Source organism: Myotis lucifugus, unplaced genomic scaffold (assembly GCF_000147115.1).
Source record: "Myotis lucifugus unplaced genomic scaffold, Myoluc2.0 scaffold_18, whole genome shotgun sequence".
In the NCBI taxonomy this organism is placed as follows: domain Eukaryota; kingdom Metazoa; phylum Chordata; class Mammalia; order Chiroptera; family Vespertilionidae; genus Myotis; species Myotis lucifugus.
The window spans coordinates 9,472,541-9,485,592 of NW_005871066.1; the positions used below are offsets into that span (position 1 = coordinate 9,472,541).

A 13,052-nucleotide genomic window follows, 5' to 3' on the forward strand; every position below is an offset into this window, starting at 1 on the left:
TTATTGTTTAAAATAACTCTGCAGGAAGTCCTACTGCTGAGGAAAAATCACTTCAGTGGGGCAAGTAGTCACCGCTAATTTGCCAATTTCCTAGACGTGGATTTTCCCACATGAGATCTTCGTTAAGAGGGAAGGCTATACCTCAGATCTAAATGATGGCATTCATTTCCTGAGCTCAGAATATTTCTGCAGCCTGGCCAGTGTGGCTCAGTGGTTGAACATCGACCCATGAACTAGGAGGTCATGGTTCGATTCCCGGTGAGGGCACATGCCTGGCTTGTGGGCTCGATGCCCAGTAGGGGGCATGCTGGAGACAGCTGATCCATGTTTCTCTGTCATTGATGTTTGTCTCGCTTTCCCTCTCCCTTCATCTCTCTAAAATCAATAAAAATATACATATTTTTTTAAAAGAATATTTCTGCAGATCTGTCTCATCATCCCTGGAAGGCAGGTGGGGCCAGAGCGAGGAAAAAGGACAGGGAACCTCTGGCAGAGCCAGAGGCAGGAAGAGAAACCTGGGCCCAGGCCCTCCCCAACCTCCTCCTGTGTGCACCCTGGGCCTGCCCCACTCATGAAGCGACCTCCCAGAGGTGAGTCCACTGATGGGGGACAGTAATCTTGCTCCGATCAAGAAGCCACCTGGTGCTCTGGACTCTGCCTCCTCCAGTGTCCCACTGAAGCAGCCTGTCAATCCACTGACTTACCTCACACACCCCCCTCTCAGGGGATCTGTGCTGTGCCCACTGATAGGTCCAGGATTAGACAAGTGAGTAGGGCCAAGGAGGCAGGAATGGCAGGAACTGAACCAGAGCCAGAGGAGAGAGGGGCTGGCCCCAGCTCCTACATCGGGACCAAGCCCTTATGTCCACCATCTGAGAGCCCCTGTTTCTAACCTGTTAGAGTTTTCCTTTGGTTACTTGGAGTGGGTTCTGTTAATCTCCATCAAAGAGATTCCTGTGGCACCTGTGCCACAGCCCAGCCGGGTCCCTGCTACCTCAGTCATGGTCCCTGATTCTTAACAGGCTCCCTGGGGGTGCAGACTTAAGCCCACTCCAACCCTTGGATTCAGAATCTGCATTTTCAAAAGATGCCCGGGGACTGACATGCACTTTAAAGTTTGAGCGGGACTATTACAACGAATCACCAGAGGTGACAAGCACAGGCTCCCAGCTTCTCGTAGGACAGGCCCAGGACACCTTGGGAGGAGAATCCCCCTCCCCCTCCCTCCTTCCCTAAGGCTGTGGTCTCGCTGGGGGTGATTATGTTGGTTGTCACAATAAGGGAAGGAGGCTGCTGTTGGCATCTAAGGGGTAGAGGCCAGGGATGCTGCTAAACATCCCACAATGCACAGGATGCCCCCCCCATCACAAGGAAGTATCCAGCTCAAAATCAGCCGTTTAGGACTGCACTGCTTCTGAAGGCTCATCTGGTCCATGCCGGGCGCCCCAGGAAAGCGGGTCCCCGGGAAGGGGACTGGTCGGGCTGCTGGTGGTGGCACGGCTCCTCGGGTAAAACATCCTCCCCTTGGCTGACCGGACATTGAGTCTGGCAGAAGATGAAATCTTTGGTTTATTTGGTTTGGGAACCCAAGACCCAAGTATGAATAAAATATCATTTAATGTAAAGATGTTACCCTCAGGCCACAGTTAAGATCCATTCAAAGCACAGTGAAACCAGGGGCCTTGCAGCCATCCCATAGGGTAGAGCTCTGACTTGCTGCCGTACCTTTTTCCTCATAACAGGATCTCCAGAGCCTGGATGATGGATAGACAAGAGCCAGTGGCCACGTGCAAGGGGAAGGGGGTGAACTCTGGGTGACCGTGATGTGATGACTTCATCACTATGAGTAAATATTCCGTAGGTGCATAAGGTTGTGTATATACTGCCAGGCACCAGGTTGAAAAGGACTGTGAGTAAATACAAAAAAAAAAAAGGTGGAAGGGGAGAAGGACCTACTCTAAAAACAGTGCTCTGCAAAAATAGCAAGCATTGTCCTTGGCATGTAGAGAGTAAATGTAAGTCCAGTACTTTTACAACCTAGTGCTCCATGTGAATAATAGCAGAATCCCAGAGTGTACTCGTGAGTCCATAAAGTTCAGATGTTTGTCACCACCCAGGGAGACTCTTTCAACAACAGAAATAGTTCTTGCTTTGGTCTTAGTAGGACCTCAACAAACAGTAAAGATAGAAGAGTTGTTTCCACAGTTTACATTTTTACTTCACACTCAAATTCACTGTACTTGAGTCAGTTTGACGATTTAATTTTGTTAACCCCGAATTAAGCAATTTATGGTTAGTCCTAGCTCTGATTCGGGAGGGTGGGGGGGGGGGAGGGGAGGAAGAATCATGGCTGAACCATGAAAACCCTCAAAGTCAGCACCTAGTTTGAAACTAAGCAAACTCTTTTGGATGGTGCATGGCTGAGGGACTAGGCTGACTCTGACTCTGAGGAGCTGTGCCACCACCGGCAATCCGGGCAATGTCAGGGCACCTCCTGCCCCAAATCCTCCTTCAAGAGCGCAGACTTTCACAGACCCATCCCAACCAATAGCCATGGGACACTGTTTGAAATAAAATCGACTGTGTTTTTTTTAATGGTTAGATGGTCACAAAGGTCATGCTCTCTGTCTGGGATGGAACCCAACAGGTTCATCTTTCAAACCAAAAGTGAGAACCAGAGTTCCAGACTGATCTCTGGGGCCCCAACAACCCGCCAAGGTCATGTTCTCTCTCTGCTGAGGTCAATTGCTTTATTTTGGAAGACGTAGTCCAAACCAGATGGTCTACAAGTTCTGCCCTTGGGGGAAATTATTTTCTCCTTTGCAACCCTGTTAGCCTATTTTCCCACCTCACAGACCGGGGTATGGGGAGGGCTGCAGAATTCGTCAGCTCCAGCCCATAGCCATCACCTTCCTCTGGGGGTTACTGATGAATCCACGGTGCTGAGTGGCCAGTGCTGGAGTCTGAATCGGGCTGGGATGTCATAACTATTTATAAACTGCCTGGATTGTGCCCCTGGAGGAACCCGTCAGCAGAAGTGTACTGCCTCGTGCTTTTGAGCTTAACCTGGCAACAGACATCGACGGGAAACATTACGTGGGAATGTATCTGCTGCTGTTCCCTCCACATCAACACCCAGCCACTGGGCTGTAGGCTGCGAAAATCCAGAAGTTTCACAACTGTGCTGCGTTTTGCCAAATGGCACCAGGTTAGCCTGGGAGTGGGGTGGTCTTAATACCTCCCAACTTCAGAGAGATAAGGGGCCCAAGGTCATCGGTTGCAAGCATTCTGCGTAGTGAAGCCTCCTGATTGAATTTATTCACAGCCATTCATGCAGTTAACCCCAAGCAGGTGGTTTTGCCAGTTTCCTTGTGGCTGCCTCTGAGGCCACCAGTGACTGGGGCAGGCAGAGTCTTCTACAGTAAGCCAAGCTGTTTGCAGGGTCATACGCTATCTCAGAACCCTATGTTCCCCTCCTAAATCCCCATCTATGACAGGCTCGGGTCTCCCCTTTGTGCCTGAGCTGGTGCTGGGCACATTCCCACAGGCTGCCTCCATCAGATTCACTTACCTTCTCACCTCTGCTGGATGTAGGAGCTGCCAGATCTCTTTACTGGACCCGCCACGGCAGGAAGGAACTCAGAGCACCCAGCATGTTTTACAAATTCTTGCGGCACACCATTTGAAAAAATCACTGGTCTATCTGATAACCCAGACGGCCACTGAGTGACTAAGGGGGTGGAGAGGATCAAATACAGTGCGGCTACACTGGACAAAGCGATGATTCATGTCCCAAGTGGGATGGAGCAGACATTGTAAGATTTCATCACACCACTCAAGACTGTCTGCAGTTGAAAACTTATAATTGTTTATTTCTGGAATCTTCCATTTAATGTTTTTAGTCTGTGGTTGACCACAGGTAACTGAAACCATGAAAGGCCAAACTGTAGAAACATTATACTGTATTTACCTTCTCCATAAGCCCAGTGGCAAGCCTCCATCAGGGGGAATCATGTCCAGCCCCACCCCTGCCCCACCATACCCACAATCCTTTGGTGCATGTGAATGTGGGGGTACAGAGTCAGGGGAGCAAAGGTAGAAGACGGAAGTCCAGAGGCCCAGGGAAAGGACACGGATGATCTCAGGCCTCTTATCTCTCTTTCAGGCCAGAGCAGGACACCTCTGTCTCGTATTAAATGTGTCTGAGGAGGCTCTGTCACCTAAGAGAGATGTGCCCGTGGCCCACGGAGCCCTGATTGCCCCAGGCCTACCTGGTAAAGCGTGGGATTTCGTCATTGATGTTCACGATGTTCACCCGCAGCGATGTGGAGGCTCTGAGCCCTTGGCTATCCCTCACTTCCACAGTGAGGTGGTAACTGTCAGGAGAACATTCCAAGTGTGGGAGTCAAGCTTTGAAATGTGGGGTGGGAGGAGGGAGGAAAGTCTGCTCCCTTTCTGCCGCCCCCTCCAGGTGCTCCTGCAGAGTCCGGCTTGCTATGCCCACCCTTCTTTCCTCACCTCTAAACCCCACTCCTGCATTTCTCGTCCTGTAGGTATCATTCATGGCCACCACCTCACATGTGCTCATGCCCGCCATCTTGCACACTCCATCTCCATCATTCCTCACAGCATCTCTGCAAAGTGTGCACCCATGTGAGGAAGCCGAGGCTCCTGTGGATTAAGTCACTAGCCCTGGTTCTCACAGCCCGTGCAGAGCCAAGAGCCTGTGTGGTTTCATCTTCAAACCCTGGCCTCCCCTCACGGCTTTTCTCGGAGGCCTGCTCCCTTCCACCCTGCTGCTTTCATGTTAGCAAAGAGCTCTGGCAGCTGCCTCTCCCTGTGCTTTGGGTGCCCTCTCCCACACCGTCATTCTTATTATCTGCAGATGAAGATTTTGGATGGGGAAGGAGGCCTTCCATATCACTGCCTTATTCCCTTCCCGGGGCTCCCTACCCTCTTCACTTGGCAGGAAGGCGGCAAACTGCTCAGGGCCTCCCTAGCTGCGCTCACTCAGCCTGCACTACGCCTGCTCCTTGACCCTCAGATAAAGGAACTTCAAGCAAGGTCATCGGCAAAGGCTACCTGTTATGTCCTGCTTCAAAGTCAAATCCTGTTGTGGAGAAGAGGGTCCCATTAGCAGACATGCTGAAGCTCTTCGAGGGAGAAATCAGGAAATACTAAAAAACAAGGACAAAAAGAATGTGACTAAGCACACTTATCTTTCCCCAGAAGACATGTCTGTTCAGTTCCCATTTTATATTCTTGGCTCATGGAGCATTCTTGATGCATCAGGATGAAGCCCAAATAGTGAGTTCTCAGGCTTAATGGCGCTTGAATCAAGAAACGTCTGGATCCGTTGGTCTGAGCCTCTGACCCCGACTTGCCACACCCCGAGGAACTGGTCGCTGGTCCTGCTGTAGTTACAGAATGCATATGAAAGGCCCTGCCTGGGCCTCCTGCTTCTGAACCCAGTCTCCTTTTCCTGTCACGGCATTCTCACTGCCGCCGCCCAGGCCCACTTCTTTAACCAACACTGTTTAACACAGTCACCGTGCCTACGGTAACAGGACAATACTACAGTAAATGAGGTCTGGTCTTTACACTTAACTGAACTTATGATAGAGTGGGGGTGCAAAACATGTTCATAAGCATCATTCATTGAAATAATGGAAGGGCCAAGGGGAGGACAAGTGTGAGAGGAAATGAAACTTAATGGAGCCCAAGCCTGAGGCTGGTTTGGAGAGATAGAAGGGCTGTTTCAAAATCTGATCTGAGGGTTGTGGCCACTGGTCAAGTCTTCCAGTGTCTTGGGGACTTGAGAGTCTTTGACCTTCTTGGCTTCCAGTGCCCAGTCCAGCTCTCTTGATGACCTTCTGCCCAGCACCTCTTGCTCCGACAGGAAGATGGGTTTATTTGTCCAGTCCACGAAGGGCCTGCTCATAGGAGGACTACCCTGTGCTCTCCACAGTGCTCATCAAGACGGAGCCCTTGCTCCCATGATGGAGTCAACAATGCAGGGGAAGGACCTGGATCAGAAGAGTTGAGTCCAAATTCTGGTTGGGATGAGTCCCTTCCTTGCCTGTAATTTAGGGATGATACCACCAACTGCTTGTTCAAGTCACTGTGAGGATTAAATTCCAATGCAGGCTGTAAAATGTGGAGGGCCACAGGCCACTGAGGCTCACACGTCCATTTGTTCCAAAGGGCTTTAAGGTTAGAAGGTTTTATTGTTTCCTACATGGATGAGGGATGACCTCTCCTCCAGGAGGTTTTGCAACCACAGCCATGGCCCCTGAGGTCTAGAATCAAAGGCAACACCAGCCAAGGATTCCAACCCAGAGACTTGGTATTGTCATCACAGCTGAGCTCCCCATCAGAGAAGAGACGATGCACAGAAAAGACATTAAAGGTCTCCTTTGGGCATTTATAAGGTTTTTAAGCCATTTAAAAAAGTGCTTACTTTCCATTTACTATTTAATAACATTTTCCTAGTGGTAATGAATATATCTTTTATACAAAAATTGGGAAAGACAGAAAAGTATAAAAAAGAAACTCAATTGTAGTCATCATTATTTTCATGGATAGCCTTATGCTCTTTTCTATGCAAACATACACCCTCCAAAAAACTGATGTTATAATATTTGCGCTTTTCATTTATAGCTGAGCATTTCCCCATAGTCTTAAATCTTATTTTACAGCTTGGCTGGTTAATGGTGGCACAGCGTTCTACTCTAGGAGGTATTTTACTAAATCTCTCTGGCTGGTCACTTAGAGAGGAAATATTTTTGAGGGGAACTATTTGGGCGATACCAAGGAGTGCCCTTCTCCCAGCCCCCAAATTGCATATGCACTCAGCGGTATGACGTTTAAATCCCAACCTTCCTCCCCCTCAACTCTCCTGCTCATAGCCTGGGAGCAACGGCCTAGGCTTGCAGCTGCCTGCACACGGAGCCGTTCCATGTGTTTAAGCAGAGCCTTCCTGGCAGAGAATCCTCACGTATCCATAGATCAGAGGTTCGCACTAGATGTGATACAATGGTTTATAGACCCAAGGGGGGCATTTCCCACATGCACCTAACTGGGGATGGCTTTTCACATGTTTTGAAATGCTCTAACCAGTGGTCGGCAAACTGCGGCTCTCAAGGCACATGTGGCTCTTTGGCCCCTTGAGTGTGGCTCTTCCACAAAATACCACGTGCGGGCGTACACGTACAGTGCGATTGAAACTTCGTGGCCCATGCACAGAAGTCCGTGTTTTGTGGAAGAGCCACACTCAAGGGGCCAAAGAGCCGCATGTGCCTCGCGAGCCACAGTTTGCCGACCACTGCTAGGAGATAGGTCTCCAGTTCTAGTTGGTCCCCCAACCGTGCAAGGTCTTGGGATATGGAGATGACAGTCAGGTCCTGCTGTGCAAAAGCTATGGTCAGCTGAGGAAACACACGAAGAAGATGTGGGAGAGGCAGCCCAAAAGGGATAACACAGAGTGTGATGGGAAGAGGGAAGGAGGACGCTTAGGCCCGTCTGGAATGGAAGAGTCACAAATTGGGGCCGTGGAGTTAAGTTCAGTGGCTTTGGAGCCAGACAGCTGAATCGGAATCCTGTTTCTACCACTTTTCAGCTGTGAGAGCTTGTGCAACAAAGAGTAATAAAAGAGGGCATGCCCCATCGTGCAGAGTTCTAGAACAGGGCTTGGTACATGGTGAGCCCTCCGTATATGTTAACTATCACTGTCCAGTTAGAATGTAAGATCCAGGAGGAAAAGGGCTTCATTTTACTCACTGCTATGTCCCTAGTGCCTAACGCATAATAGATGCTCAATAAATATGTGTTAAACGTTAAATATTGGGGTTTTCTTCTTGCCTGTTTCCCATCTGAGAGCAGCATTCCAAACTTAAAGGATCTTAAAATCTTTTTTGAAAATACAGCAACAGAAAACTTGTTAAACTTTAAAAAAAATCTTTTTGAATTTGGTAATGCCAGTCTTGATTATGAAATCTTCTCCAGTTCTGTTACAGTCTCAGCAAAAATGAACGAGAAAAAAGAAAAAGAAAAAACAGAGCCAGATAGAAAGAGTAAAACTGTAGAACTAGGAGCATGGGGAATCTTTATTAAAAGTCTGATTTCCTGGAATCCTGATTTTTTTCTTTTAGCATCATGCTAATTTCCTTTATCCCTGAACTTATGAGCTTGAGTTAATGGGAATAGCAGTTTTGTACTTAGAAAGGAGATAATATCCATAGACTAAAAATATTGTGTCATGTGGCCATTTGCCAGCAATTCCAAAAGCTTTCTGTAAAACCTGGCATTCTCTCCCCTTTTTAAAGGCTTGTTTAATCAAGGCTGCTCCCTGGATATTCATTCTTGGAAAACAGAAATTAAATAGAATGAAAAGCAACTGCAGCCCCTCTCTGCTCCAGGACTGGCTAAGAAAAGTCCTGAGTAATCAGATCAATTCGGTTAACAAATGCTTGTCAGACAAGCTCCACAGTTTCCCCGCTGGGAATATTCCTTTACCACCACCCCAGGTTTCTCTCTCCGCAGCCCCTTGGCAGCTGCGGTTTGCTCACGGACACAAAAGCTTCAGTGTGGAAGGCGAGGAGCCGTGCTTCCTGCCCCATTCACCCTTTATGGTGCCATTGGTGCTGGGAGAAAGGAGGGCGAGAGGGAGCTGGCCCAGTTTCCTGAAATGTCAGGCTCCCTGGGGAGGGCACAGCACCTCCGGCGGCTCCCCCACTGCAGTTGGAGTCACAGGCAAATAATGAGTCAACCTGTGCGGGTTTGCAGCCATCAGTTGCTTTCGGGCCTGCAATGGAATTGAGCTACAAGAATTCCGCCTCCTGTTTCCGAAGAACAGAGCAGTCAAGGTCCAGAGGGAAGGAAGGACCCTTATTCCTCCCAAGTCCTGGGAGTGCCAATGGCTGTAAGCCGCTAGGAACATGCCCCAGACCAGCGGTTCTCAACCTGTGGGTCGAGACCCCTGTGGGGGTCAAACGACCCTTTCACAGGGGTCGCCTAAGACCATCGGAAAACACATATATAATTACATATTGTTTTTGTGATTAATCACTATGCTTTAATTGTGTTCAATTTGTAACAATGAAATTGGGGGTCACCACAACATGAGGAACTGTATTAAAGGGTCGCGGCATTAGGAAGGTTGAGAACCACTGCCCCAGACCCAGTACAGGGCACACCTTCCAACTGGGCTGTCTCAAGTTACGTATATGATGCCACAATCCTATTATGTTTTTCATTGTACGCTGAATATTTTATAAAAGCCTCAATTCCTCCCTTTTCCCCTTTTCCCATCCCTATCCCAACTCAGAAGTGGGAGGTGGAGACAGGGGTGGAGGGGATAGAAGAAAAAAATTACCATAAAAACCTTTACCTCAAGCCCTCAAGTTGGCCTGTTCATGTTGTATTATTATAAAGGTGAGCTAAATGGGTTATAGGCAAGTATTCGAATGTTCTTAAAAGAGCCACATTTGTAAATGCAGAATGCTATTCATAGCAATCCTTTACTGATAAAGCTGCAGAATCTATCTCATATTTGTCATTCTTTTTTTTTCTTTTTAATAATCAGCCTGGGACCCGTTCTTTGATTTAGGCTTCGCTAATCGTAAGGACAGTGATCCCCATCTATTTGAGAAAGCGTCTCTCCCAACGTACCAACAGTGGTCCGTGGCAATGTATTGGGAGTGGGAGTTGTCCAACACCCCTGCTTTCTCCTTTCTTCGGCATTTTAATAAGAACCCGGAGCAGAATGTGTCTGCAAAGACTTCAGTGGTGGCTTCCAAATGAACAGGTAGGTGCCGGGCTCCTGCGTGACTGGTGTGTGTCTGTGGGGAGGGGGAGGGCAGTGGAAGTGCATGGGGAACAGGGAGGGTGCTGTCACTCAGGAAAGAAAGGGTCAGGGCACCAAAGTCAACATTTATCAGAACACAGGAGAAGGGGCTGAGCAGGAGTCGGGTCGGAGACCTCAGCTCTCACTGGAGTGACCTGGCCCAGGCAAGGGCCTCACTTCCCTCCCTCACCCAGAAATAAGTGGATCTGAAAAGTCCCGTCTCCTGACAGTCACTATAAACTCAAGAAGATCAAAAGCCACAACCCGCTGCCACTTCTGGGGGCCGTGCGCAAGACAGAGACGGGAGAGAATTCCTTTCCCTGTTGCCCTCCTGGTAGCCCAGCTACTAGCAAGGTTATTGCTCTTTTAATTTAATCCTTTGTCTGCCCTGGTGAAGACAAAGCACATTTCACTTTATGCAAAAGTCCTTCCCTAATGGAAAGGCCAAGAGAAAGCCCCTTAATGGAGGAATTGCTGCACTCGATCACTTTGCTTCCAGCTGCGAAACTGATTAACGTCCTGAGAGTCCCGGAGGAGGCTGTGCAGCAGTCACAGGGCCATTTCCAAGCAGAGGGAGAGGAGGGCCGTGGGAGTGGGCGGGAGGGGTTGGGTTGCATGGAGCCTCCTTCAGGAGGTGGAGAAAGGGCAGGGGGAGGCGGTCCAGGGAAGAAATGCTGATATATATGATTATTCACGTACAGACCATCCTGCGTGCCTTTATATTCTGAGCCCACCACCGACGCCTGCCTCTGAACATGCATCCCCTGCACCCCATCACAACACAGAAGGTGCACAGGGAGCGGGGCTGACACTGGCTCAAAGTCTGCACTGTCCAGCCACAGGCACCTGTGACTCCTGAGCATTTGCAGTGTGGCTGGTCTGAAAGGAGAGGAGCTGCACGAAGACTTGCATTTAAAAAAAGGGTGTGAGCCCTAACCAGTTTGGCTCAGTGGATAGAGCATCGGCCTGCGGACTGGAAGGTTCCAGGTTCGATTCTGGTCAAGGGCATGTACCTGGGTTGCGGGCACATCCCCAGTAGGAGGTGTGCAGGAGGCAGCTGATGGATATTTCTCTCTCATCGATGTTTCTAACTCTCTATCCCTCTCTCTTCCTCTCTGTAAAAAATCAATAAAATACATATTTTTTAAAAAGGTGTGAAATATTGCATAAATCGTTTTTATGCTGATTATATGTTGAGATGATAATAGTTCAAACATATTGACTTAAACTATATTAAAATTAATTCCACCTGTCTCATTTTACTTTTTGAATGGAGCTATGAGAACATTTAAAATTATATATACGCAGCATTCTTTTTCCGGTCAAATCCCAGCTCGATTGAGCAGTGCTGGTCCCAACAATTTACAACCACATGCTCTTTGAATTTCTCTAAAGACGAGGAAGCAAATACCAGCGGTTTCTGCATTAGCCCCAATTTCACTTCCTCTGTGACACAGTTTCACTTCATTAAGCTGGATAAGGATTTGTCATTTTAAAGCAGTTGGGGTTTCTGGACATGTCCTAGAGCAAGTTTTAATTCATCCTTTCTCTGCTAGTTGCTGTCACCAGCAAAGTGACTCCTGGGACACATCGGGTAAGATGACAGGCACAGACCAGGCGTAGTGGCTTCCTGCACATGCTTTGGTGTGTATTAAAGTCTGTACTTGTTTGTTCAGTTCAGTGGTTCTCAAAGGGTAGATGCATCAGAATCACCCGGGAAGTGTTCCAATTCAGCATTCTGATGTGCAGTCCAAGACTCTGCATTTAAAAAAGCAGCCTATGTATTTTCTCACACAGGGGCCTGACCCCTCTGAGAAACACTCATAAACTAGTGTTCCCGGCCTTTCTGACCAGAAGAATTGCCCAGGGTATTTGGCAAATTTGCAGATTCCCAGGACCATCCCAGACCCACAGAATCCAAAACTGAGAGAATTGGGAAGTTTGGGAAACTGTTTCAAAGCAGCTGTTCTCAGCCCTTGTTTTTATCTGAGATCGCCAGGGGGCTTTTATTATTTTTAAAAAATATTTAATTTTTAATTTTTTTAAAATATGTTTTAATTGATTTCATTGATCAGCTGCCTCCTGCATGCCCCCCACTGGAGATCGAGCTTGCAACCTGGGCATGTGCCCTGACCAGGAATTGAACCGTGACCTCCTGGTTCATGGGTCGACGCTCAACCACTGAGCCACACTTTTAAAGCCTGACACCTGGGCCACTGTCCGGGTCAATTACATCAGACTTTTAGGGGGCGGGACCCAGACATCTGGGTGTTTTGTTTTTTAAGTTCCTCTGGTGGCTTCAGTTTACAGCCAAGGTTGAGAAGCACAGGTTTGATCAATAGCACATTAACCCATCTCCTTTCTCCTTGTACAGAGCAAAAATGTGTCATTTAGTACCCCCAAGAGCCCAAAATAAAATGTCGAAGCACAAAGGCCATCGTATGTTACTTCCTAAACTGTTACTACCTTTTTCTAGCCTGGGAAAGTTTCCTTCTAGATTCTGTTCACTGCTCCTGCAGGCGGGCTGTCAACGTTCTGTGCAGCTGTTCATTCCAGCACAGGTGTTAAACACTCATTAACACTTTGCTGCCACTGGGAGTGCTCCCTCCTCCAACAACTCTGCAGAAGCCACTCAGTTCCAGGCGCCGCATCCCTGCAGCTGCTCTTCGCCCTTTTCGATTGCAGTACATTTTCTTTTAAGGGAGCAACACCTGCTGCATTGCTCCCTACCTGGACAGCTTCCCTTCATCAGAAAGGGACAACTTGATCTAGGAGGTATGTTTAAAGCAGTGGTTCTCAACCTTGGCTGCACATTAGAATCACCTGGGAATCTTTTTAAAATCCTGATTTCTGGGCCTCATCCTCCGGAAATGCTGTTTCTTTGTTATGGGGTGGGGCCACAACATTAGTAACAAAGAAACAGAATTTCCGGAGGATGAGGCCCAGAAATCAGGATTTTAAAAAGATTCCCAGGTGATTCTAATGTGCAGCCAAGGTTGAGAACCACTGGTTTAAAGGGAGCATGACCTTGTTCCTTCTGCATAATTTGGAATAATATAGTACAAATGGATATCTAAAAATAAATATTTTTCTTTACAGATGAGATTCCTCCCACTTTGCTCCTACTACATTTTGTACACACTTTACAGTAATTATCTTATTGAAGTATAATTATTTGGGGTATAAATGAATGCCTTCCATCTATCTT

General features: G+C 48.0%; 1 protein-coding gene across 1 annotated transcript in view; it reads right to left on the minus strand.

Annotated features, from left to right (window-relative positions):
* The window catches only part of CDHR3 (cadherin related family member 3), a 53,071-nt gene that overhangs the window by 29,671 nt on the left and 10,348 nt on the right, over positions 1 to 13,052 (minus strand). Inside the window, exons 5-6 of the mRNA XM_023751017.1 lie at positions 5,083 to 5,177; positions 4,272 to 4,376 (exon numbers count right to left, since the gene is read on the minus strand). Of these exons, the coding sequence (XP_023606785.1) occupies positions 4,272 to 4,376; positions 5,083 to 5,177 (200 nt within the window). The remainder of the gene's footprint in view (positions 1 to 4,271; positions 4,377 to 5,082; positions 5,178 to 13,052) is intronic.